At 35.9% G+C, this 27851-nt stretch overlaps 1 protein-coding gene across 1 annotated transcript; it reads left to right on the forward strand.

Annotated features, from left to right (window-relative positions):
• Positions 1-3: 3 nt before the first annotated feature.
• On the forward strand, positions 4-26805 carry LOC136030977 (uncharacterized). The gene is made up of 5 exons (XM_065710131.1): positions 4-61; positions 9773-10041; positions 14548-14756; positions 20005-21153; positions 26689-26805. The coding sequence occupies exons 2-5, from the start codon at positions 9783-9785 to the stop codon at positions 26731-26733; spliced, it is 1662 nt and encodes a 553-aa protein (XP_065566203.1). The 5' UTR covers positions 4-61; positions 9773-9782; the 3' UTR covers positions 26734-26805.
• The last annotated feature ends 1046 nt before the right edge of the window (positions 26806-27851 follow it).

Genomic DNA, 27851 nt, shown 5'->3' on the forward strand with positions numbered 1-27851 from the left:
GCGAATATTTTTAAATTATAAAGACGTGCCTTATTGCATTTTTGGAACGGACTTGAACATTGTAAGTAAATCCAATTAATGATCTAAATGTAGAGTGTTTAAATTGGTAGTAGCAATGTATGCCCATTCTCTACAGTAGACAAAATTCAAAGAAGTATTCCAAAATAATTGGTGGTAGCATAACAATCACTAAGGTGTAGCCTACTGGGTTATTTTGTTTTATCATGGATGATATTCTTTTTGCTATCTTGGGAATATTGTTGAAATAATGGATTGGAATATTTTGGAATATATAAAGGCCTACATCATGATCTAGGAAGATTTTCATGAGTAGCCTATCTGGCTCTGTTTCCTCTTTCTCCTAATAGAACTTAGAGGAAAGGGTTAATATTTTGATTTTCAAATTATTGGCTTATGAATAAAGTCAAAATGCCATCTAGTGCCTTTTTTATGCTTATTGAGAATGTAACAATCACTTTGGTAAATTTATGACAGTCAATCTAACTGACTTACTAATAAAGTGAACATACTGCTTGAAGCATTTTTTTTATTTATTTATTATTACAAATAGCGGTAAGCATTAATGCTTGTCGCAAAAACACAAAATCATTTTACTAATCTAAAGTAAAGTAAATTGGCAACGACAAATTAAACAGCAAAAACTTCTAAATAAAATGACACTACACAACAAAAGCGTCTAAATAGAAAGGCGTATTTACTAATGCACTCTTAAAATTTCGAACACTCTCTGCCTTGACAACCTCCCAAGGCAAACCATTCCATGGTCCAGCAACTCTACTAACAAAAGATAATTGACCAATTGAGTGGTTTTGGGGGGATATAATTTATAATCATGCTGACGAGTAGAGTGATAATGGCTAAATTTAAAAAATAAATTTGGATCAACATCATCCACTCCTTTAATTATACAAAACACATTTACAAGGTCATTGCAATGTCTACGAAACTTCAATGATGGGAGTTGAAGCCTAGAAAGTCTCTGCGGATATAATAATCACATCTACTGTAAATTCAAATTTAAGCACTTTTTAACCAAACTTAAACTAACCTTATTATAAATAATTTTAGCACTGAGAAAATATAGTATTATTTCTTTGAAAACAATAGAAAAAGATGGCACTGAGAAAACATGGTATCATTTTGTGTGAAACATGTGATATTCATACTTTAATTGAAAATTTGTCAAAATTTGAACTTGCAGTAGAAGCAATTATTATATTTGTAAAGAACATAAAAGAGGCTTCAGGTGGCATGTTCACTTTATTGGTAAGTCAGAAATATGAACTGTCATAATTTTTGGAATATTTGTCATTTTTAAGAGCTCAAATTGTGCTTAAATTTGAATTTTTGGTAGAAGCAATTATTATATTTGTAGATAACATAAAAAAGGCATCAAGTGGTTTATTTACTTTATTGGTAAGCCAGTTATATGAACTGTTGTAATTTCATCATCATTTCATCATCATTTCTCTCACAAATTCAAAATTTAAGCCCTTTTAGAAATCTTAAAAATGACCAAAAAATGTCTAGTTTTTGAGTTTCAAAAAGGCATAAAATGTGGGTTGAAGCTTAATATATGTTTCTTCTGTTTGCTTTAAATCTTGGCTGAGGGCAACAATATAGTTTTCAAAATCTATGGAGTCAATTTCCTAATAAAAATATGTTAATAAACCTAAGGTGAGGCAAAGTACACATTTGGAGTGATCTAAGGGTAAATTTATGACACTTCATAGGCTATAACTGACTTACCAATAAAGTGAACATACCACTTGATGCCTTTTTTACGTTCTATATGAATATAATAATCACTTCTACTGTAAATTCAAATTTAAGCACTTTTTGACCTAAACTAACCTTATTATAAATAATTTTAGCTCTGAGAAAATGTAGTATTATTTTGTTGAAAACTCATACTTCAATTGAAAATTTATCATTTTTAAGAGCTCAAAATTTTCCAAATTTATATTGGCTACTAAGTTATTCCAGTGTTACAATCTTTTGACAATCCTTAGACCCATAATTTGTTTTGGTTTAGTTCAACACATTCTCTGAAAGGCTCACCTGAATGCCCTTCATCTTCTTAAAAAGTGAAGTTCAAACATGCATATCTTTCTCAATAACATACTGTGTATAAACAATGAACAAATTGCGTAACTTACAGCCCTTGTCCTGAGGACTGTGTAGAGGTTTACATCCCCAAAGACATAATTACTGGACCTTTCAAAAACGCTGAACAAAATAGATCTATTAAAATTTTGACCAGATACATTTTGGGGAAGATAGGCTTAGGGGATTTCCCTCCATTCATTTTTGACTCTTAAAAGGGTACTAAAATTTTGGACTTCCAATTAAATGATCTCCATCTGATCCAAAGCTTATATGACCACCCATTCCCAAAAAAACCTCATTTGCCCTGGGGCATAACTTACAACCCTTGCCCATGGGCTCTTGGAGATTGTGTCCATCCTAAAGACATTGCTTTTTGATTTTTGGACCATTGGTAATAAAATGGCTATCTCACAGTTTCAATTGAATGTGTTTTAAGAAAAGAGGATGTCAGGGAGGTGGGCTAGTTGCTCTCCATCATGTTTGACTCTTAAAAAGGAACTAGAACAATACATTTCAAATTAAATAAGCCTCCTCTAAAGTTTACACAGTTAACCCTTCCATAAAAACCTGATATGCCCCTGGGGCATAACTTACAACCCTTACCCCCAGACTCTGGGGATTCTGTCCACCCCAAAGGCCTTATTATGATTTTTGAACAAATGGCCATCTCAAAATTTCTATTGGATGCATTTATTGAAAATATGGCATGGGGGGAGTCATCCCCTGATTGCTTTGAATCTGAAAAAAGGAACTAGAACATCTGATTTACAATCCAATTAGTCCTCTTTGGAGTTTGTACATCAACCCTTTCCATTAAAACCTTATATGACCTTGGAGCCCTGTGGAGGGGGGGTTGTCATCCTCAAAGATGTATTTTCCAGACCTCTTAATACACTGAACAATATGGCTATATCAAAATTTTGATTGGATGTGTTTGGGGAAATGGTGGGTGCAGCAGGAGGTTGGTTGCCCTCCAACCATTTTTGACTATTAAAAGGGGCACAAACCTCTGCAATTTCAAATCGAGTGAGCCTTTTTTGTTGTTTCTACTGCAGCAAACAGTCATCTCAAAATTTCTATCAGATGAATTTCAGAAAAGTATGAGCTGTGGGGGGGTATTCATGCTCTTATCACTCTGAATCTTAAAGAGGCACTAAAACTTCTAATTCCCAATCCAATGAAGCACCTCTGGAGTTTATATTACCTTAAATTACCTTAAATCGCACTGGCCGGCGAATAAGGTTGGGTGAACATCCTGTAGATTCGCCGGTTGAGTGATGGAGGTGGAAGTGCGTTGTCTAGTTCCGTTGAGTAGATCCACTGGCCTCAACCCTTAGAAAGGGTTATATGATAACCCTTTCTATGTAAAGCTGATATGCCCCCAGGACATAACTTACAATCCTTGTCGTAAGGACTGTGGGGAATCATCATAATCAATGACACAATTCCCAGACCTTTCAACTATGTTGAACAAAATGATTATCTCAAAACTTTCATTTGATATATTTGGGGGAATGGTGGGCATGGGAGGGGGGTTAGTTGCCCTCTAACCACTTTAAACCATTAAAACAATGCCTGTTTCAATTTCCAATTGAATGAGCCCTTTTCAAAGTTTCTGTGACAAGTTCTTTCCTACAAACTGCCCTAGTCTAAGACTAAAAGTAATACATTGTGCCCACATTGCTCTTTACTTAGGTAGCACTAATTTTTTATATGGTGTATAACCAGTGAATAATTCCCGTGGCTTCTCTAAATCATATAAGTGTATTTCTATGCCACAGCCCCCCCCCTTGATGATGGAAAAATACACAGTTTAATAGGTATATCCAGACTGTAATTTGCATAAGTTTGATTATTTCTGCTTTATTATGTTACAGTGAAGGCTAATCAATTAGTTGGAAGTAATAGATCATGTTATTACAAAAATAGTGTAAATATATTGAAAAGGCTGTATATTTGTCTGTTGGGGGGGGGGGGTTAAGTGAAGAAATACACTTTTACCAATGAGATAAATAACTTTTTGTGTTTGTTTTAAGGTAGCTTTTAGAATTTTTTTTATATACTGTTTTCTGGGCAATTTGAACAATGCATCAATTCAAGGGCTTAAAATAAAATTTTTAAAGGAAGTGATTTATATCACATGTACTGCAATAGCGTTGAACAAGTAAAGAGTGACGTAAACTCAATGTATTATAATTTTTTTTTTTTTTTTTTTAGACCAGGGCACTTTGGACAGAAGAGTTGTCATAGAAACTTTCAAAAGAGCTCTATGCCTTCTCAAGACAAAAACATAATATGCACTCTACTGAAAAAAAAGAAAAGACCATCAATTTTCAGTTTAATATACTTAATTTTATTCCTCAAATTCTTAATAATTTTTCATTTGTTTAAGTAAAAAAAAGTGGATACATTCAAAATGCATTTTTATTTCTGTAAAGTGCATATTATGTCTTTGTCTTGAGATGGCAGGGGGGTTGTTTTCTGTACTTGTGTTTATGTTTGGTCATCTTGAGTTAGACTCAATTATTTATTATAATTTCTGCTCGTTTTGGGTTTCACTTATTTATTGATGGTGGTTTGTGGTAGTTCTATGCTTGAAAGATTATTTGACCTTATTTCTTCTCATCTTCCGTTAAATGGAGCTTTTTACTTTTCTTCAAAAAACTTGTTTTGTAGGAAAAGGCTCTTAAATTGATATTTAGAAAGAGGGGAAAATTAAGGGGAAGTTAGAAAGAGGAAAAAAACAAGTAGTGTGTTCACCTTTTATCTGCCAAAACATAGTATAAAACTATACAGTTTACTGCTAAATGTTTGTTTATTATGCTAAGGTTTCATTATCACTATTTTTTTCAAATCCTTTCAAATTTGAAAAAAAGAGGAAAGAGAATGCAAAATGAAGGTGTTGATTTGTATTCTTTTTTTGTATTTATCTATTCTTTATAGATGGTTCATACCACAAAAATGGCAAATCCATGGTGTTCTCTATTAATTCACCAGCTAAGAGACCAACATATCAATCAATATCCCTTTTAACAATCTTTTAAAATATACTAATTGCTACCATGCAATCCTGATAGGATTCTAATGCTGCTTGTCACAACCAATTCACCTTCCATAAAAAAAATTGCATTGCACTTAGTATCAACTCTAAACCCCATACTAATCTATGGTCAAAACTATTCGGTGGACTTAAATTGCATCTATCCATGATTCTCTTTGTTGGAAGGTATGGGCATAAACACAGTGATTACTTATTTTTCATTTGTGGTATATAAATAGTTGCGATAAATAGTTCTATATATAAATAGTTGATTGGAAAACATGCTTTATAACAACCAATCCACAAAAAAGGCCCCAAAGATCATGCAGAAAATTACCATCCCATCAACACCACTTCTGCAGTTCTAAAGGTGCTCAAGGGATATGTCAAAAGACTTCTAATTCAGAACTTTGAAGCTGACATTCTCACTTCCACTCAACATGGCTTTGGATCTTTAAGATCCATTGACAATAGCCTAATACAGACATATGAGCATGTCACATGATTGTTGGATAAAAATTTCCCTGTCAATATGGTTCTCCTGTACTTCTCAAAAGTATTTGACAGAGTTTGTCATGAATTCCTCGTCGCCAAACTAAAAGCAGCAGCTGTTGATGATGCTATTGTCCAGTGGATACAGAGTTTATTTTCAGAAAGAACACAAATTGCAAGAGTTCAAGACTCTCAAGGTGTCCCTCATTTCTCCTCGTCTACAGCTGTTTTAAGAAGCCCTCCCCAGGAAACCATTCTTGAACCGAGTCTCTTCAAGTTCTATTTAAATAACGCACCCAGTCTTCTCTCGAACCTCCTCACTCTTTATCCTAATGATTCAAGACTTTTTGGTAAAGCAGCTACACCCTCCGACCTGCAATCTTTCCAAAATGACCTTGACATTCCTGGGGCTTGGGCTGATACATGACACCTCTCTCTCAATGCTGATAAATGCCATCTAATTCAATTCAGAAATCACAATTTACATCAGTATTACCATCTCCAAGGTAACCCCCTCTTTCCAGTTTCTGAAGAAAGAGATCTTGAAGTCATTGTTGATTGTCAATTTAGGTTCAGCATCCATGCAAATTCTCTATCGTCGTCAGCCCCCCAGTCTCTCCCAGAAGTATTTATGAAGCTCTACAAGGCCCTCATTCGCCCTCGCCTAGAGGTTGGAATGTCTCTGGCTTCAGTCTACTTCAAGAAGGACAAAGAAATACTAGAGAGAGTACAATGAAGAGCAACCAAAATGGTCAAATGCCTCAAACAAAAGCTATACAAAGCGTTTACATCACTTAAACATCTCTACTCTCACGTACTGGAGGAAACGTGGCGACATGATTATGACCCACAAAATTATATCCATTTTTATTCTCCCTGGTCTTCTTGCTCCCTCCAGAACGTTCTGGGGCTAGAGGGGATTTCAAGAAAATCTTCAAGAAACACTCCTCAATCCAAGAAAGTAGGCATTTTTTTAGACAGCAAGTAACAAACTTGCGGAATCGACTCTCTGAAGATACAGTGGCTGCTGATTCGATAGGTGTATTCAAGCGAAATTTTGACAAAGAATGGCTGCAGCAGAAGTTCCTGTACAACTGGGAAGCTGTTGAGTCCTCAACCCAAATGTAGTAAGCAATCACATCAAACAACTTACAAAAGTAATCCTAGAGCATTACAAGGATGGAAAATCCTTAGATTCACTCCAAGCTGCAATTAAAGGTAATTAGTAATAACTAGCTGTTGGGATGGCGCTTCGCACCACCCCAACACTTAGTTGGTGGGGGCGCTTCGCGCCCCCACTGTTACGCGCCATTGTAGTTGTGTCCCTGTATATATATATATATATATATTTAATTACGTAAAACCTGCGAATATACAACATTCTTGCTGTCCCATTGTCTGTCCATATAAATGTCCGTTCAAAAGAACAGCATGTTTTCTTTCTCTGTCCTGTTCAGTTTTTCATAAAAATTGAGTCACTGAATGACTTCAGTCTTTGATAATTCTTTCAAGGTACCTCTTCTAAACTTATAAAAACTTGATCTGTCCTCTTTGGAATGTTGTTGCCTTATATGATACTTTGGTGGTGCAACTTGTTGAAGAGAATTCATTTAGTCTTGTAATTTCGTGTAGGGAGTGCAATGTTCCTAATCTGAGGTTATATAGGGACTTGAGTCTTGGAATCTTGTCTGACCACCAGTCTCTCCACTGAAATTTGGATTATCTCTTTTGAGTGACCATGTTGACCGAATTATCGATTGCCCCACTATATGCAACATTTGACCAAACTTTCAGTCCTGAATTTATACAATATTATAATTTTGAAGTTAAAGCATAAGAGTGCCTTTTGGTTTTTTAATTTGTATGGATTTAATATTGAATTGACTGAATAGATTTTTTTTCCCGTTTTTTCTTTGTTTATCTAGTATTACCTTAAACATAGGTATTCCTGTGCCTTTAGAGATGCTTAGGGCATTAAAGAAGAGCCAAAAGTCTGTTTTCAGGTGTGCTTCATCCCACATGTCTTCCCACTTGGGTTGTAGAGATTGTTAGTGATTTCTAAGTTATTGGTATAGCCGTGTTTGAGAGAATTCATTGGCCCACCTCTTCGCCTGGATCTGACAGCTTTTGGAGTAAAGTTTCAGGCACTTGGAGAGTATCAACCTTTTCAGTAACCAGGTCTGGGAAAATTTATGCAGGATGTAAAATACTGCACCATGATTTTTGACAGTATTCCTGGCATACCCTGCTAAGATCAAACCAAAAAAGTTCTGCATTACATAAAGAAAACAGGCTTCAATATATATAATGGGCTGCTGTAGCAAGTTGGGGAAGGGCTCATTTTATTGTAAGTTTCCACTTCCCTTTTTGAGAGAAGGAACCACATTGCTTGTCCCCAGGTATTTCTGCAGTGTCGCGTAGTAGTGGCTCAAAATTTTAATAAAGCAAGTGCAATCAGAACAGTTAAAAACGAAAAAAATGCCTCCAGTGGGAAATGATCCAAGAAGCCCAAGGCTAAAAACCTCAAACTATGAAATTGCTTTTATGACTGTTATGCCTTTCATATGAAATTGGATTCATTGATATATGTTAGTAGAATGGTAGGCAACTTATATTTGGCTAAAACTAGAAAATCAAGCATTGATTATGGTCTACATAATTGCAGGCACTATGGCTTAATCACCATCATCTTATCATAAAGAGCATAGACACACTGCACTAGTTTACAACTGTCATTGTTCAAGGATCATTCTGGATTGATTTTAAACAAGCGAATGACTAAATATAGAACTGATGGCTATAGAAAGTTGTGAGGTGACTCATTCTGTACTACAAATTAAAAGTACTTGTGTCCCATTTCAGGTTAGAGACCTATTGACATGCCCTCAGGGACCATCATATCCCCGCTTGGAACAGAACCAAAGCTTCCGGATAGTGATTTAAATCAGAAAAATTGAAAGGTCTAAAAATAGGCCTCCCTGAGGGTCTGTGAAGCTAGAAGGACAAAGGAAATTATGTAAAGTCCTATCTAAAGCAGGTTTTATAGACTACTCTAGCCAGCAGCAATATTTATTATATGCTTTTTTGAATCAGAATTTTTCAAGACTTTAGGTTGACATATTTACTGAGCCCAAGCCTGCTCCGTCCGACAAATATGTAAGCAGTCTCCCATTGAACTTCCCCCTCCATTCTCTTTTTACTTGTGACTTTCCAGGGTTTTTAATGGGAAAGTCAAAATGATTAGGGGACTTACTTATTTGAACTTGATTCAGAACACAAGGCTTTTAGCTGTCCTTCGCGCTTGCAGTTGGCAGACGGTCGCACTCCATTGGGTGCAGTCAAGGGTTAAAGGGACTACGATTTCAATCCAGGGTAATCTAATCGTTGGCCTTGTCGTCTGACCAGTGGTTTTGAAATCGGATTTACTGCTTTTTTTTAGATTTTCGACTGGTCTGTACGTTTATTTCTAGACTGGGTGTGGTTTACACCGAATTTTCCTAGAAACAAAGGAGTTATAAAGCATTTGATTGGCATGGCCAAACTAGGGAACATGGTGGTACCAAATGAAGGTTTCTAGATCAAACTTTTGTTTGCAAAGTTGTCTTATTACTTTATTTAGGAGTCTGTCGAATAGATTCAAACCGAGTATGTGCCTTGTCTACCTATAATGGAGCAAATTCAAAGCCTAAGTTGTGGGTAGTTTTATTGGCCATGTTTTGCACCTAAAGTCGCAACATAGGAAGTACATATTTCATGTACAATGTTTGATTTTGATGAATGTTTGTGTTTACAGATCATAGAATTCATAAATTACAATTATAGGATTCCAGTTACAATCTTGGTCACTTACTTGCTTACAGTCTTCTAAAGAGGCGCCCCAAATTATGCAAATAGTCCATTTTAGAGCAAATTATTAAGTAATTATTTTTATTCGAGCTCTAACATCTCTGTAGGGAACTTTTAAGCTATGTACCCTCCTTGAAGTTTTGATTGTGATTTTAAGATTTTTTGTATTTTTGGTAGTTAATTTAGTTTATTTACTCTGTACGCCAAATGAGAAGTCAATATCACTACAAAACTATATCTTTTTTAGTATCTGTCATATTTTAGGTAAGCACACATGGATTATTTGAAAGGCTTTGAAATTTCTGTAAAAGACAGCAAGAAGGAAAAAGGCTACTCAAAGGCGCAACAAAATCGTGAGTTTCTAGAAAACTTAAAATCTTACTCCTCAAAAGGATGGTGGCATATGCCTGCTATTCTCTATCCAAATATGTGCTCATTATATGGATGGAAATGTGGAAAAGGAGAGTGTTTGAATTGTCGCAAATGTGGAGCTTCTTTGCTGTTGAGACCCCCAACTACAGATTCGGAAAAAGGTATGAATGTGTATACCCTTATTCTGCAATGTTTCTTTTTTCTTGTTCTGTCAATTTATAAGATTCTATTATTCCATCACATGATCAAATCCAATCAAATTTAAAAGAAATATATAATAATTATGCCAGATGAATAGATATGGCGGTGGAGTATAAGTATCCCTTGTTATACGTGTATTTTTAGCTTAGGATTTAATTCGAAATTTTTTTAAAAGATTGAAAACAAGTAAAATTTAATCATACTTGTATACAGAGGGTGGCCACTCAGGCTCAGATTTTAAATCTTTTAGATCTGAGATTTTAAATCAGGCTTAAAGGGCATTAATTGGGTCATGCTTCAAAAAAAAGAACTCTCTAAGGGCTCCCCTGCTTATTAAAATGTTAGCTATACTACTAGATAGAGTTTAGCAACATAGCCAAATAATTTTTCATCCAAAAAATACTGCAATTTTCATAAAAAAAATTTTTTTTTTGTTGCATGACTCTTCAAACACAAACAAAGTGTGTAAAGAGGAGCCTAATAGCCAGATATTTGCTTTGTGTATATAACATTTGTATATAATATATATATATATATATATGCATATATATATATATATATATATATATATATATATATATATATATATATATATATATATACATATATACCATTACCCACATCCTGTAATGCATACATTTTTCTTAATTTATTACAAATTACTAGATCTAAGTATATATTGTCCATTTAGCACAGGAAGTAAATAAGGTATGCTCTTCACTTGAAAGAATTGGTTTATTGCTAAATACTGCTAAAGGTGAATATTTCCCATTAAATGATAATTTAGGGACGTTCCATTTCAATTGCCCTCTTTTTCATTAATGTTCTCCTTGTTTCTAGCCTCAAGTGGATTATGATCTCTCTACGTCATTTCGTTATTAGATTTGCTGTTTAGCACTGTATCTGCTATTAATGGTAAATTAAGAAGGTGTTATGTTGAGATTGTCATGAACTGCGGTTGCTATAATATGTACATTCTTGTAAAACTTGTTTCGACGTTTTGTGATCATGCTGTAGCCTAGTTTTATTGTTTGGACTTTACCTTTTATTTCGAAAAATTAATTTGAATCTAATTCCTAATTGATGTTTCTGGTGTTGTAAGTTTTTCCGTATTTGCCATGTTCTCACTGGAATAGAGAAAATTATTGCTTTGTTTGGTGCTACTCATATTTTGCCGTTTCTGAACCATTATCAGCGTGAAATTATCTTACCCCCATCGCCGCCTTCTTCCCAAATACTCTGAGTCGTTGATGGCGTAAAATGAGTCTAAATGCACTTACACCAATACCCACACCCTGTAATACACACATTTTTCTTAAGTTTGTTACAAATTACCAGATATTCTTAGCCTGAGAACACTAGAGATCAGTCAACTTGCATTTACAAAGAAGCATCAATGCTTCCTAACATCTTTTATTATTACGTTTTTTCCTATTTTTGAACTTAGTTGAAGCTATCAAAACCATTGGGTCATTGATCACAAAGCATGAGTCTGTGTGTACTTACTAATAGTCGGCAACCCTCACAACTGGTTACATTTGTTTACTTTATTTGCACATAGTTTGCTTGAAGTTCTTCTTCTTCTTTGGCTAGGGAAATTTGGATAATAGTTTATTTAGGCCTTTTCTGCTTCAACAAAATGCAAGTTTTTTAGAAAAAAAAAGCATTGAAAAGGTATTTTACTTGCTCTAGGATATAAATATTTCACAGTTTTAGGCCCCCAGCTAAGAACGTCACTTTACTGAAAATTGGCCATGTGTTTTATGCATTCTTCTGCAATAGCTTTTTCTATCATTTATCTTTGTCTTCAGTCTTCGTGTGAGATTACCGGGGACTATTTGCGACAAGCTATGTGTTAACGTCGAAAAAGGGCGAGTTACAAATATCTAATGCAAAGCAAAGGTTCTTTGCTTGGCCGAACAAAGGTTCGGCGATATGTATTTCATAGTGACGCTGAAAAATAAAGAAGAAAAAGAAAACTGAAAAAAGAAAAAAGGTAAAAAACTAAAAAGAAAAAACACTCAAAGAGAAATTACAGACTTGGATACCGGGACACAAATGACAACCGGGACACAGGGAATATAAATGACGACCAGGACACAGGTATTTAAGAAAATCGTTCAAAGACAAATTTTTAATTGTAAGAAGATCGTTGAAAGATAAATTTTTAATTGTAAAATGACTGAAGAACCTACAATAGCAACAGCCGAGGAAGCTGCTCAAAGAGTCTATGCCAAAAGACTTACGGCTGATAGAGAAAGTAAAAAAAGAAAGGGGCCGAGGAATCACAAGAACAGCATGAAAACAGGCTTGCGGCTGATAGAGAAAGTAAGAAAAGAAAGCGTGCCGAGGAATCACAAGAACAGCATGAAAACAGGCTTGCGGCTAGAGAACGCAAAACCGCGCAGTTAGATGAAAATCCACCTGGACAGCGAGAGTCAAAACATATCAAAACTGAAAATGATAGCGATGAAGATTGGGTTTGGAATATTGACTTGGATAAGGTCATCAATGCCTACCAGATTTCAAATGACGACCGAGACACAGGGAATATAAATGACGACCAGGACACAGGGACATAACTGCAACGGGGATGCCGGGGGCACAGAGGGATATATAAATGACGTCGGGGACACAGGGAATGTTCTATTAGCAATCATCATCAACAAAGCTCAAGGGCAATCGTTAGAAAAATGTGGTATAGGTCTGAATACGGATTGTTCTCCCATGGACAATTATTATGTTGCATGTTCAAGAGTTTGTAAACCTGAAAATCTATTTAAATGGACAGACAATGTGACAGCAAAGAATGTTGTATATTCGCAAGTTTTACATAGTTAAATATATATATATATATATATATATATATATATATATATATAGCGCCCCCACCAACTTGGTGTCGGGGTGGCGCGAAGCGCCACCCCAACAGCCAGTCTTTGTATAATTCTGCAAGTTTTCAAAAGGACTATTCATCATGAAATTTTTGATTTACAAATTAAAGAAAAAAACGAAATTTCTAGGTTGTTTTAAAACCATGAATGTACTAATTTGAATTTGGCGCTACAAACAACTACCCAGAAACACTTTCCACTAGCGGCCTGAATTCTCTTGCTAAGTCTTGCCCAATTCTCGGCTATTTGCGAAACATCTGTCTTGCAGTTTTCCAGCTAGCATTGAATATTAAATGTAAATCTAAGGCTGCTTTGCTAGCCAGCTCATGAATAATACCCAGTTTGGGAGCATTGTTTTCTATGTGACCTCTTCACTTAGATTTAGTATTGACAATGGTGATGACTACCGAAGATTTCAAGAGCATCCTGCCAAGAAACACTGGGGCCTATGCATAATGGTCCTAATAGATAACAATAGCTTAGAAGTTGACAAGAAGTAAATAAATATTTTTCTGTGTCTGCTGCTTCACATCTGGAAGTATCAGTTCTAGTCTTGGTATGGGAAGATTCGAATCTCCGCTGTAGTTGCTCTAAATGGCTGTTGTTGGACTGTTGGAGCAATGCACTTTATCACTTTAAGGGATGTTTATCTTCATTTTGGTAAAACCTGTAGAGAGGGGAGTGTGGGGCAATCCCGATATTATGGGTATTTTGCACGTGAAAGGATGAGGGATAAGGTGATTTGAGCCACTTCTTGTTCGGTGGTATAATTAGGGGGAGGGTTTTCTTGCCTTAATTTTTTTGCCCTCTTTCAAAAATTTTTCCTCCTCCTCACGTTTTTATTAAACAAACAACAAAGTTGTATCTCCCCCTCCAGATTTTGAAATAAACATTTTTCCTTTCTTCTCCTACATTTTTCATGAATTGACACTGCTCATAGTGAAGTGGGACGTGTGGTACCTACTGCGAATTTAAGACTCATTTTGAGAGTGTCCCTGAAAGGGGTAGATTGCTTGATGCATGAAAGGAGATATGCGTCTCTGGTTACCTTGTCAATCCTGGTGTATCCTTCCATCCCAGGGTATTAACAAACGCTTTGAGTCTTTGAGCAAACAACATTTGTCTACTTGCACTTACCAAGAGTCACAAAGGGCTAATAACCTATAATGTTCATTTTGGTTCATTTGGATAAACCAAATAAACCAATTACCAATTAAATACCAATTAACCAATTACCAATAAACCAATTACCAATTACCAAATAATAAACCAATTTCTTATTTAGATTTATTTGAAGCTACCAAATACTGTGCGTGCAATATTGCAGCTGGGAGCACAAAAATTTTTGCAGATTTTTTTTTTTATATAGATTTAGTTGAAGTTAACAAATACTTCGAATCTCTTACCCTAAATGCACTACTAAGAGTCACAGATGCTTCATAGCCAATTATATCCATATTATTTTATATTTTATTGTCAAGATTTAGTTGAAGTCACCAAATACATTGAGTGCAAAAACATAAAACCTGTTTGGAGTGCAAAACCTGTTGTATAGTTTTTTGTCTTTTTTAGATTTAATTGAAGTTACAAAATGCTTCGAGTCTTTGAGCACAAAACATGAGTCTACATGCACTTACAAAGAATCACCCATGCCTCATAACCTATTATATATGCCTCTAGTATCACCAGAAGAATGTCTACAAGAAGTTATAAACGATTATCGTGAAGGAAAGCATCAAATAATTTCTACAATATTCTCCCCAAACTTTGAAGACAGAATGGTAGGTAAAAACAAAAGTAACAGTTTTTAACTATTTATAAGTCTCTTCGGTAAATGTAGTGGTAATTTGTTGCATCTAAAGCCGAAAACTAAAGCAAGATTTCTACAAGTTTTTTGGTGGACCCCACTCATAGGGTGGACCCCGTCACTGCAGTTGCACAGCTTCGTGATGAATGGAGAGGCTTTGTCGATGCCCTATGCGCCACTGATGGCTCAGGAGGGTCTAAGGTCACTCATAGGGTGAGAGAGAGAGAGAACGGTATATTTAAAAACTATCGTAGCATAGAGCTAAATTCAGTTTTTTCACAAAAATCACACACTACAACTCAGCATTAAAAACTGATGTGAAAAAAGGCACAAATGAGTTTGCGTATCGATTGGTTCGTACTTTAGGGGGTACAAGTTTATTTCGTAATCGAGTTCGGCTATTGGGAGGGGTTGGTTCGGATAGTAAAGATCGGTGGCTTTTATTGGCTAGGATGAATTTTCCAAATTGGTGAATAAGGTGTTCCAGCCGGACTTTAAGTGGAGATAAATTTAATTTAGCGAGGGCTTGATCGTAGGGTATGCCACGGTCTCGGAGTATAATCCTTGTTGCTCTTTTCTGGACGCACTCTATGTCGCGTAATAGGTACGCTGTGCGGATAGCTGATGGACCCCACACCGGGCACGCGTACTCGAGCAACGGGCGAACATAACATGTGTAGGCATGGAGAAGGCTTTTAGTATCACACCCAAAACGCCTCATTTTGGTAAGTGTCTGAAGGCTTGCATTAGCCTTGTGGACAGTTAAATTAATATGGACACTGAAACTACAGTCACTAGTGAAAGTTACTCCTAAGATTTTTATTTCGTTCACAATCGGGAAAGGGACTAGAGGCATATCTATATTCCGCTTCAGAAGGTTGAAAGGAATTATCTTTGACTTGGCTACGTTGATGGTAAGGTCATGACTTGAGCATTCGGTCTTTAGTTGATCAAATAACTGGTCTGAAAACTGCTTTGTTATGATTGTGTTTTCGACCAGGTAAGCGAGCACTATGGACAGATCATCTACAAACTTGTAACGCTCGTCGTGATGGTTAAGCAGGGAATTAATTACAGCCAGGAAAATTATTCCAGCTAATTTCGTGCCTTGTGGGGCCCCGCAAGAAGTATCTGACCATGATGAATCCGAATCGTTTTCGCGGAGTGCAAAGACTTTTTTGTTTTCGGCCAGTTAAGAAGTCAAGTACAAGGCCAAGGGTGCATCGTTTGGCCCCCATTTCCTGGAGATTCATGCCTGCAGTCCGGTGGCGGATTAGGTCAAAGGCTTTTCGGAAATCCACTGCGCAAATGTCGACGAAACAGCTACCTTTTTCAAGCCATTGGAGGACGCAGTCAAACATCCGTACTAGGTAGATTGTAGTACTACACTTGGGGAGTCCACCGTACTGGAATTTATCAATACGCCCATGAATTTGTTTCAGAAGAAACTTGAGTATAAAGGCCTCAGTTACTTTCGCCAAACAAGGTGTAAGTGAGATCGGGCGGAGCCCCTTTTGCTTGAATGTAATTTTTTATTTACAGGTAGCCATGATGAAGCGAGTTCATTAATGTATTGAAAATAACGAAAATAGTTATTTAAATGTTGCTACATGCTACCTTTTAAATAACAGAATTAGGAAGGCTACATGGAATGAGCCCCCCCCCCTCACTTGCTGCATCGTTCTGTTTTTTGTTGGGTGTTGCAAGCATTTCATGCATTTCACCCTGAGAAGCTGAGGTTTTTGATTCAGTACTAAACCTTCAACAATAAGTCATCTTACGCACGCACACACACACACCCTCCGCCACCAATACACAAATTTTATTTTTTTATATTTTTTAATTCCGCTTTGAATCAAGGCCTAAGATAATATCTTTTTCCGTTTTGCCTAAAGGGCGCAAAAGATGTATTTTTGTATATTTTATTTTAACTAACTAAGGATATGCATACTGAATTAGCCTATTTTCTAATCAATTAAGGTAGTTTCAAAACGGAATAATCTGCCTAATTTTTGGATTTCTTAGGTTGATAATAATATCCAAAATAAGTAATATCCAAATAAGCATAGACGATTGATTATATTAAAAAAATTAACGAGGTGAAAATTAACCTTGTTTGAACGCCTGGATAATATTGTATTATCAGTGACAATATATAATATTATAGTTATGTTATTACATGTAAATACATGTTAAAGTGCCAAAATCTCTTATTGGTTTTGTAGACTCTTTGGCTTAAAGGTGTCCCTTGAGCTTTTTCTCTTTGCTTGTGCCAGTAAACCTCATTGATGTAGGCTTTGTAGCCACCAAATTTGGAACTTTGTGGGCCAAGTTCAGAGAGGGTAAAGGAGTTGCGTTAAAGATTTTCTTCTGTTATTGAAAACACCGAATTTCAATTGTAAATCTATTTATCTCACTATCAGTATCCACATCTATGCCTTTTCTTTTATCTCTAGCTATATTTTGTCGTTATCTTTATTTCTATTTTTATGTCCATTTATACCTCTATCTCTATTTGTACCCCCCCCCCATCTACCTACATTTGCATCTATGTTTCCCTCTATCTCCATCTGCAACTCTATATCTCTGCATATACCTTTTTATCTTTATCTATACCTCTGTATATACACTTCTCTCTCTCTCTCTCTCTCTCTCTCTCTCTCTCTCTCTCTCTCTCTCTCTCTCTTTCTTTCTGTATTCTTGTTTATTCTTCTCTCACTCTGTATTGTAAACATATTAATTATAAACATAGTTCAGGATTTTACATTTGAGTTTTGTCCATGTAAAAGTTATTACTTAGTTTTGAATTGCTCTCAGTTAAAGGGTCAAATTCATAGATTGTGCTCGTTCCCGTAAATTTCTGTATTGCCACAGACTTTGAGAATGACTCAGAGTGGCAGTTTAGAATCACTTCAGCAAATTAACCTTTCATGCTTTGCAGTATCAGGGGCATCAAGTGGTATGGCATGTCAAGAGGTACCACAGGTCCTTTATCCAGTTTGATTCTTAGATTACAAACATCTGCTAATTATCACTTGAAGGAATCCACTTATGGTTTCGGTGGGATAACATCATGATGGAGTTTACTCTTGGTTCCGGTTGAGTATTCAGTGCTGGAATGGCAAGGGGGATGACAATCAGGTTTTTTAAAGAGCATGAATCATAAAAAAAATTATTCACTTCGATGTTAAGATTTACCATAAATGATAAATATTCTTATAGGTAATGATTCTAGTTATAAGAGCGTAATTGTCACTTAGTCCCTAGTTTTGTGTTTTATTGCTATTTGTTATTGTAGCATATTATTAGCTTGTGTGCACATTTATAAATTAGCTTTACAACGGTGAGTGGGGTAAAAGTCAGCTGCAATGGAGTTACGATCCCCCCCTCCTCCATAAAAAAGGTTAATTATGCAACCAATGTAGGGAGCCTCATAGAAGTTTAGACAATTTGAATATAATGTGGGTAAAAAAGATACTAGATTGCCCTTCCAGTTTACCTCTTGTAGGAGTTTATTGAGCAAGAAATTACTCCAAAAGCTCCAAAATATCTCTTTTCGAGCCTAAAACTTCTATCAAACATTTTTGGTGGCAACTCTGATCTCAGCCATTTATTGATTGCAGTTTTGATATTTGTATAGAATATTGTTGGTTTTATGAATTGCATTTCGTATCGTGTCATGTGGAAAATTGAAAAGTAAATTGGGCTGTATTAAAATGATATTAAATAAGTAAAGCAGTAAAACAAACCAACAAATAGTTTGTTTGTAGCCAAATTGAATATGTTGATACTGATCATTGAGTTTTTAGGGTTAATGCCCTTGATTAATTTTTTACTTTGTACATTCTTAAGAATATTTGAACAAGTGAACTGAACGTTAGCTCAGTCAAGGGCCAACAAATAAAAACACAAATAAAGAAATAAGGCATAAATAAAAAAAAACAAATAAAGAAACAAATAAAGAAACAAACACAAGAGGCATAAAGCTTTGGTAAAACATTTGGGAGAGTGAAAAGGTGAATAAGATTTGTATTTATTAGAACATAGCTCAGTATATAAGAGTTTAAACAAGGAGTGGAATAGGATAAAAACGGATGTACGTGTAACAAAACTTATACAGAAATAAATCATTTAACAATTTCTAAGGGCTGGAGCTAAAATCTACAATACTGGTATAGCGTGGAAGTCAAATTGTTTTGTCTTTGCTCTTGTGTAAAACATTTTAGGAAGAAAATTTAAATAATGCAAGATACTGTTTAAAATCAATAACTTATTTTAGTCTTTTTTTTGTCAATCAAGGAAACCCATTGTAAACAAAACATTTTTAAAAATTCTGTCCCCCCCCCTCTCTCTCTCTCTCTCTCTTTCTGTATTCTTGTTTATTCTTCTACTTCGCCTGATTTTCAATTTAATGAGTCAATACTTTACACTTCTGGCGTTTTCTCTGCGAAATTCAAATACATCGGGTTGTAAAAGGTATATTTCAGGGGAGAGTGAAAAAGCGGTAATTTTTTGAATTTTTGATGCCAAACGATTGTGCAAAGAAAGTTTTTAAGCCAGCTCATGATAAATGAATCAATTATTGTCATAGTAAACCTATTGATAGCACGTTTAATTGAAAACAAGTCTATTTTCCATTAAGAATTTTAAGGTATATGCAAATAATGTGACTAACTTAAAAGGCCGGACAGGACTCTTTATTTAGTGGCAATTTAGCAGATATGCAATTATGAGCATTTTTCACAGACAGATAAATAAGGTTAGTCAAATCAGTGAAATACCGAGTCTTCCTGTAGTGCTTAGGACAATTTTGCATCACCTGAGAGATTTTCGTATGACGTATTTAACCCATAATAAGACAACATAACCTCCCAGGAACGATAAAAGCTACTTAAGTACCTTTTTTACGGATTGCAATTTTAAAATTGTTTTAAGGATTAAATCAGATGCAGGAAAGGGTTTGGGCTTATTGATGAGTGTGTTTTGTAAAAAAAAAGAGGTGGGCTAAATCAATATTAATATCAATATTAATATCAAATCAATATTAATATCAAATCAATATTAATATCAGTTTGATGGAACAGTGTCTAATTTGATCATTTGAATTGCCGCGGTCAACTTGAACAGTGTTAAAAATTTGTCTTTTAGTATAATTATGCGCTATTTTAGCTGAAATATTCTGCTTTTTTCATGTAATTTTTGGAATTCCTTTCTTTATATAGGAAGAATACGATAGCCTCATATCTTGGATAGTCGAGAAGTCTGGACAAAGTGACGCTTCAAGAAACGACCGAAAGGCAATGCTTATAATTTTAAGTGGCTGGAAGATACGAAAGAAGAGTCAGGTTGAATGTGAACAATGTTTTCGCTCACTTGGCCTCTGGAATTATTCATCGGATGTGGAACCAGAGCCGAAAAGGCTGTCATCAGAGGAATGGGATAAACAGAAAGAAGAGTTTATTAAGGAATATAGCAGAGTAGGAACAACTGAAGAATATCCCGCACAGGGCGCAGAGAGGTATGAAAAAGAGGATGATCGGATGGAGAAACCCAGTGGAAGCTTGAAAAAAAACCCACGAGTAGAGTTGAAAGTACCTGAAGGATCTGAAAAAGATATTGTTAGCAGAGTAGGAACAATTGAGGAATATCCTGTACCAGACGCTGAGTGGTATGGAAAAGAAGAAGATCAGGTGCTGAAATCCAACGGGAGTATGAAAGAAACCCCACGAGTTGAGCTGGAAGCACCTGAAGGATCTAACGAAGATGTTGTAAACATAGTAGGAACAGCCAAGGAATATCCTGCACAAGATGGTGAGCGGTATGGAGAAGAAGATGAACAGGTGCAGAAATCCGATGGAAGCATGAAAGAAACCCCAAAAGTTGAGTTGCAAGTACCTGAAGAATCTGAAAAAGATGATATACGCAGAATAGGGACAGCCAAGGTGTGTCCAGAAGAAGACGCTGAGCGGCATGAAAAAGAAGACAACCAGGCGGAAAAATTCAATGCAAGTATAAAAGAAACCCCGAGAGTTGAGCTGGAAGCGCCTGACAACTACATTGTTAGGGCTGAAGCTGCAGAGTCTCGAAGGCCCCAAAATATAGATAAACCTTTGGATGAGAACTTTTTGGAAGAAAAACAGAAGTTAGAATCACAAACTCGAAAAGATTCCGACTCACCTATGAATAAGAAAAAGAAGATGGAAGAAAAGCCCACGTTGGATCCATTAGCTGAACACTTTCCTTGGTGTCGTTGGGTGTTTGTTGGCTTTGGGAACGTGACTGAGGATGTCTCTCCATCCTGGCTGCAAAGGATCGAGGTTCTTACGCAATTGATGATCCAAGATAAAATTCGCAGGAAATCGAAAAGTCATGTAAGTTATTTCATATTTTGTTTTAATTTTTTACTTTATTCATAACTAGCCTTTCAATTCATAGTTTTAGACAAGGAAGAAGAGGATAAACGAGAGTAAACTTTTCTTTTTCTTTCTGTGGAAAATCTTATTTTAAACCGGTCCAGAGTAACCACGCCTAGGACAAACGTATCAAGAAGGCCCAAGATTCTACTTATAGTTTTTTCAAAATTGTAAGGTTTTGCGGCGGTATCGCTTTTTGTCAGTGTTGCCATGTTGAACCGCGAAACTGGAAAAGCAAAACTAGTTAGTTTGATTTAATAGTTCAAGTTTGATCTCGTAATTTGTTGATTCTCAAAGACAACAACGCCTTCAATAGAAAACTATATCTTCCTAAGATGTTCGCTGCCATCTGTTTTTAGCCTTTTATTTTTGTGGTTTTTCTCACCTGTTTCATTTTTTAGTTAGATTCCCACTAGAAATGAAAACTCCTTAACTGTATCAGGGGTGGTTATAGAGTAAAATCTTGGGAGAACAGTGTGACAAGGGTGCCAATAAGCAAAATCCTGGCGGGATTTAATGTGTCAATAATTGACCAAAGTAACAAATTTACTGTAAAAAAAGTGTGGAAAACGGGGAATGAGGGTTCCAGAATAAGTCTTGGGGGCCCAGGGTCCCCCTCCCCTGGACCCGGCACTGAACTGCATACGGTGGTATTTTTTCATTAAAAATAACAGTCCTAATTTTTCCTTATTTTATAAGAAAAATTTGTTTGTGTAATGTTCTATGTTACCTATTCGAAATTTCAGATTTAATCTTCACTGTTCTTAGTATTTTAACGGTTTTACTTGCGTTTTTGTCTTTATGTATAGCCATTATAATCGTATAGCCCCTGAAAAGCAGGTTAATTATGCAAAAACAAATGGGGAAATTCTTTAAAATCTGCATTTCAGTGAAGGTGGAGCGCAGGAATCCGAAATCCCTTACCCGTCGCGCTTGCCTGATCTATTGGGTATGCACAAAAAACGTGACTGCTCTAATCAAAATAAGTAATGAGAATCACATGCTCAATCCATCAACCAACCACGAAAGTCCCATGCTTACAATCCATCAACCAATCATGAGAATCACATGCTTACAATCGATCAACCAATCACGAGAATCACATGCTTACAATCCATCAACCAATCACGAGAATCACATGCTTACAATCCATCAACCAATCACGAGAATCACATGATTACAATCCATCAACCAATCATGAGAATCAAATGCTTACAATCCATCGACCGATCGAGTCAACCAAAAAGATCGGATTGTTTTCCCTGTGTACAAGCAAAACAATAAAACATATCAAAGGAAAAAATATTTTTTTCCAAACAAAATTTTTACAGTTCTATCTCCTAGTATGTAAGGTGTAAGTGAAAATAGGGAATTAAAAGAAAGGGGAAAATTATAAACAATGAAAAAGTCATTAACTAAATGAGGAATAAATAAAAAACCGAAGGGTGACGTCTTTTTATCGATTTTGTAAACTAGAAGGCTCTAATTGTATATACACCTTCTACCAAGTTGAAAACGCATTGTAATAAGACGTGAAAGGCTGATGATTTCAGGGAAGGTGGAGCGCAGGAATCCGAAGTCCCCTACCAGTCGCGCTTGCCTTATCTGTTGGGTATGTACAGAAAACGTGATTGCTCTAATCAAAACAAGTAATGAGAATCAGACGCTCAATCATCAACCAATCACGAGAATCATGTGCTTACAGTCCATCAACCAATCACGAGAATCACAAGGTTGCAATCCATCAACCAATCACGAAAACCACATGCTTACAATCCATCAACCAATCACGAAAATCACATGCTTACAATCCATCAACCAATCACGAGAATCACATGCTTACAATCCATCAACCAATCACATGCTTACAATCCATCAACCAATCATGAGAATCACATGCTTACAATCCATCAACCAATCACGAGAATCGCATGCTTACAATCCATCAACCAATCACGAAAATCACATGCTTACAATCCATCAACCAATCATGAGAATCACATGCTTACAATCCATCAACCAATCACAAGAATCACATGCTTAGAATCCATCAACCAATCACGAAAATCACATGCTTACAATCCATCAACCAATCACGAGAATCACATGCTTACAATCCATCAACCAATCACGCGAATCACATGCTTACAATCCATCAACAAATCACGAGAATCACATGATTGCAATTTATAAACCAATCACGAGAATCACCTGCTTACAATCCATTGACCAATCGAATCAACCAAAAAGATCGGATTGTTTTCCCTGTGTACAAGCAAAAAAAATAAATCATGAAAGGAGAGAGGCATATTTTTTCCAAACAAAATTTTAATCCTGATTCTTTTTATAGTTCTATCTCCTAGTATGTTAGGTGTAGGTGAAAATAGTTAATTAAGAGAAAGGGAAAAATTATAAATCATTAACTAAATAAGGAATACGTAAAAAACCGAAGGGTGGCGTCATTTTATCGATGTTGTAAACTAAAGGCTCTAGCTTATATACACCTTCTACTAACTTGAAAACTCATTGTAATAAGACTTGAAAGGTTGATGGTTAAGTAAAATAGATTACGGCCGTTTTTCTTGTAATTGCACTCGCTCTTTACCGAAACAATGAAGACATGGCTAATTTAACAAACTTTAATGTTGATAAAAATAAAATAAAAGGCAACCTGCTCTAGAAACCCCGTTGCTCCCCTAGAAAAATTCTCAACAGCGAGTTAAAGATAAGTTTTAACAGAAGACGATAAATCTGTAGTTAGCGTAAATTTGTGGAACATGGATTAAAATTTGCGTTTATAATTAAATATGTTGGCAACCACCTGGCAATCATTTAACTTCAGCTCTGGAAATAATTGTATGACGTTATACAAATGGTACTGGAAGCCAAGCGAGTATTTATTATTTTACTAGCTGTTGGGGTGGCGCTTCGCGCCATTCTAACATCTAATTGGTGGGGGCGCTTCGCGCCCCCACCCCAAGCCCCCCCACCCCGCGCGTAAGTCGTTACGCGCCATTGTAGTTGTGTCCCTGTGTCTCACCTGTGAATATAGATAGATATATATATATGTTTTTAACTACGTAAAACTTGCGAAAATACATCATTCTTCGATGTCCCATTGTCTGTGCATATAAATAGATTGTCAGGTTTACCGACTCTTGAACATGCAACATAAAATTGTCCATGGGAAAAACAATCCGTATTCAGATCTATACCTCATTATTCTAATGATTGCCCTTGAGCTTTGTTGAACATTCCCTATGTCCCCGTCGTCATTTATATTCCCAGTATCCCGGTCGTCATTTGTGTCCCAGTGTCCCAGTCTGTAATTTTCTTTGAGCGTCGCGGTCGTCATTTATATTCCCTGTGTCCCGGTGTCCCGGTCGTCATTTGTGTCCCGGTTTCCCGGTCTGTAATTTATCTTTGAGTGTCCGGGTCGTCATTTATATGTCCCGGTCGTTATTTGTGTCCCAGTGTCCCAGTCTGTAATTATTCCCTGTGTCCCAGTTTTTAGTTTTCCTTTTCTCCTTTATTTTTCAGTTTTTTTTTCTTTTTTTTAGTTTTTTTTTTCTTTTTCAGTTTTTAGTTTTTTTAGTTTTTTTTATTAGTTTTTAGTTTGTTTTTTTCTTTTTAGTTTTTTTTGTAGTTTTTACCTTTTTTTAGTTTTTTTAGTTTTTTTTTCTCTTTTAGTTTTTTGTTTACTTCATGACGACATATAGCTCAATCCTTATAATGACGTCAGTCGACAGACAGACAAACAACTTATTTTCATATATATAGATAATATATAGGTGCAATTATAATGGTGAGGATGTTCATGCATACTTTATATGTTTGTCCTGTTTTTTCTTATGGCTGGGGGATCGATTTTAAAAATTTTGGAACAGTTTTTTTAGTGGGGGGCTCTTAATTTAGTCTGGGGGAAAGGGTAAAACCTTTTTTACTCGATCTTCACAAACGAGTATAGGCCCTTTAACCCTTGTTGTTTACGTTAAAGTATTAAAGTTCTTTAAAAATACTTCTCATTAAACTATAAGGGCCCTTGTGTTTGGCAATCTTTCTTAAAGAATTGCGACCAAAAGTCAAACTTTAGCGTAAAGAGAGAGGGATTGAGTGGGGGCAGCCCCACCTAATGTACGGAATAATTTCTATTTGTTTTCAAGTTTGATATTGCTCCTTACTTTGTGTTGAAAAAATTGATTTTAATTAATTTCAGATTGTTTTTCAAATCATGCTGGGAAATGCCTCACCACCTCTGTGGAAAATTTTCTACGGAAATTTTCCTCTCCACGGAATATTTTTCCAGTGGAAAATTTTCCCTCGCAGAACATCCCCTCCCCCCCCAAAAAAAAATCTGCATGTTTTCCAGTATCATATACTATATGTAAACAACGGGCGAAATACGTAACTTTCCACCCTATCCCCAGGGGTAGTGGGGTGTCATATCATCCCCAGAGACGTAGTTATTGGACCTTTCAACTATCCTGAACTAAGTAGCTAAATCAAAATTTTGATTGGATGTCTTTTTGAAAAAAGGGGCGTGGGAAGGGGGCTAATTCCCCTCCAATCTTTTGGCCATTCAAAAAGGGCACTAGAGCTTTTGATATCCGTTTAACTGGGCCCTCTCCCGATGTTCTAGAACCTGACGACTGCGATTCATTCGAGTGATATATTGTCGTGCACGGCTGATAGTTGTGCTAAGCAAGTCTTCTAAAATAAGTTTAAACTGTCGCTGACAGTATTTTGGGCACAATCACAAAAAGATGTTATTCGATCCCGCATTTATGTATATATCTCTTAAACTTTTTGCAAGAAAAAAAAACAAATAAATTATCCAAGCTTTTGGGCGAAAATACTTCCTCCATTGACAGTGCCATTTTAAAAGGGATCTCACTTTTCAATTTTGTACGATTATGTTCAAAGCGACAATAGTATGAACTAGCCAGGAAATGAAATGGATAAATGGGCAAAGGCTCTTTCCTAAGTCAATACTAGTTTTTTTTGCTCTGAAAAGCTAAAGGTTCATTGCCACACTTTTTTGTGTATCATGACATTATTGACTTAGTTTGGGTCAAATGCACGCTAGGATAAAAACCTTTAGTAAATCCATTTAGACCTTGATCTCTGCCCGTCCCACAACAATTTGTAGAGATTATGCTGCGTAGGCCTAGTCATGTTTTCTCGAGTATTAGTTTTCCCAGGACAGTTTTTTGGCGATGATTTTTCCAAGAATGTGGTGCTCCTAATTTTTTCTGCTCATGTTTACGTTAAGATAGTTTAGGCTAGAAAATGAGCTTGGATTTGTGCTCCCTTGCTGGTTTACTCTGACTTTGCAACGGAATATGCCCTTCTAAGTACCTAAAAATTGTCATTAGCCTAAGGGCTCCACTACCCTGTTTGTAGCCATTCTTTAAGTAATTTGTCATTTTAAGAAATTTAAAACTATTTTTAAAGCCTACTAATTTAAATAAAATGTGTCTATTTATTTTATAGGTTTTTACTCCAGTACTGCTTGACTCAGCTCTTCACCCAACTTGATCTGGAGGAGGAAAAAATTTGCTGATTTTGTTAACTAAATGCTCATTAAAGTATTCTTGTATATTAAGAAAATACGTTGGTTTCAAGGCCGTATCAAGGAGGCTGGTTAGGGTATATGATTCCCTACCTCACCCCTCCGAAATATTTTCCTACTCGTAAGAATCGTATCATAAATGCATATAAACAATATTTTCATGTGTCTTTTAAGTTTTTTGTACCCTCCCCCCTAACAAAAATCCTGGATACGGCCCTGGTTGAGAGTATTGGTTTTCGACTCGAATATCTGTTGACGATTAACGAGGGCTAATTATTGACGACAGAGCTAATGATGGTGAACTTCAAAGTTAAAAAAACAACGGTGAAATGCATCGGAACAAACTATGATTTTTTTTATTTTTTTATTTATTTAGCAGCTTGTTTTTACTATTTCGTCATGAATCAGATCTTTTAAGTTTTTTGTGGCAAATTAACAATAGTTCAAGTTTAAGTTTCTTACAACGCAAATGCACATTGGCAACGTCGTGACAACGATCTCGGCAGTGACAAAGATCTCGAATGCGGCTGCACAGAAAGGGACATCCGTAAAAAAGAAAAAGCAAACGCATATATGGGGGGGGGGTTTGCTTTCTTCTTTTTTGATTAATTACTTTTCAGCATTACATATTTCAGCTTCACGTATTTCCTGCCTTTACACTATAATCGTGAAGATTATAGTTGTAAAATTGCATATTTCTCCATTACATATTTCTGCTTCACGTATTTCCTGCCTTTACACTATAATCGTGAAGATTATAGTGTAAAGGGAGGAAATAAGTGAAGCAGAAATATGTAATGCTGAAAAGTAATTAATCACAGTGAAGCTCATATTTCAGCCAGTAGGCTGAGCAGCAATTCAGCACAACCATACTATATACATATAAAAGTGTTACTGACAGTAAGCACATCATTAAGATATGTTGAAGAGGTCTTTTGTCAAGCAGTCTCAAACATTCTGCCAAGAATCAGTTTGTCATACAATAAACAAAACAGACACGTCCATGTCATTAAATTGTTTCTTTGATTTTAAATTAATACTAGCCACTCGACGACCACGTTCAAATATATTCGAGCGGCGAACC

The sequence above is a fragment of the Artemia franciscana genome, chromosome 9, assembly GCF_032884065.1.
Source record: "Artemia franciscana chromosome 9, ASM3288406v1, whole genome shotgun sequence".
Classification (NCBI taxonomy): domain Eukaryota; kingdom Metazoa; phylum Arthropoda; class Branchiopoda; order Anostraca; family Artemiidae; genus Artemia; species Artemia franciscana.

Coding starts and splice junctions, on each gene's coding strand:
- LOC136030977 (XM_065710131.1), top strand. CDS start 9,783: ATGGATTATTTGAAAGGCTTTGAAATTTCTGTAAAAGACAGCAAGAAG. Junction 10,042..14,547: donor AACTACAGATTCGGAAAAAG/GTATGAATGTGT, acceptor TGTCTTTTTTAG/ATTTAATTGAAGTTACAAAA. Junction 14,757..20,004: donor CAAACTTTGAAGACAGAATG/GTAGGTAAAAAC, acceptor TTCTTTATATAG/GAAGAATACGATAGCCTCAT.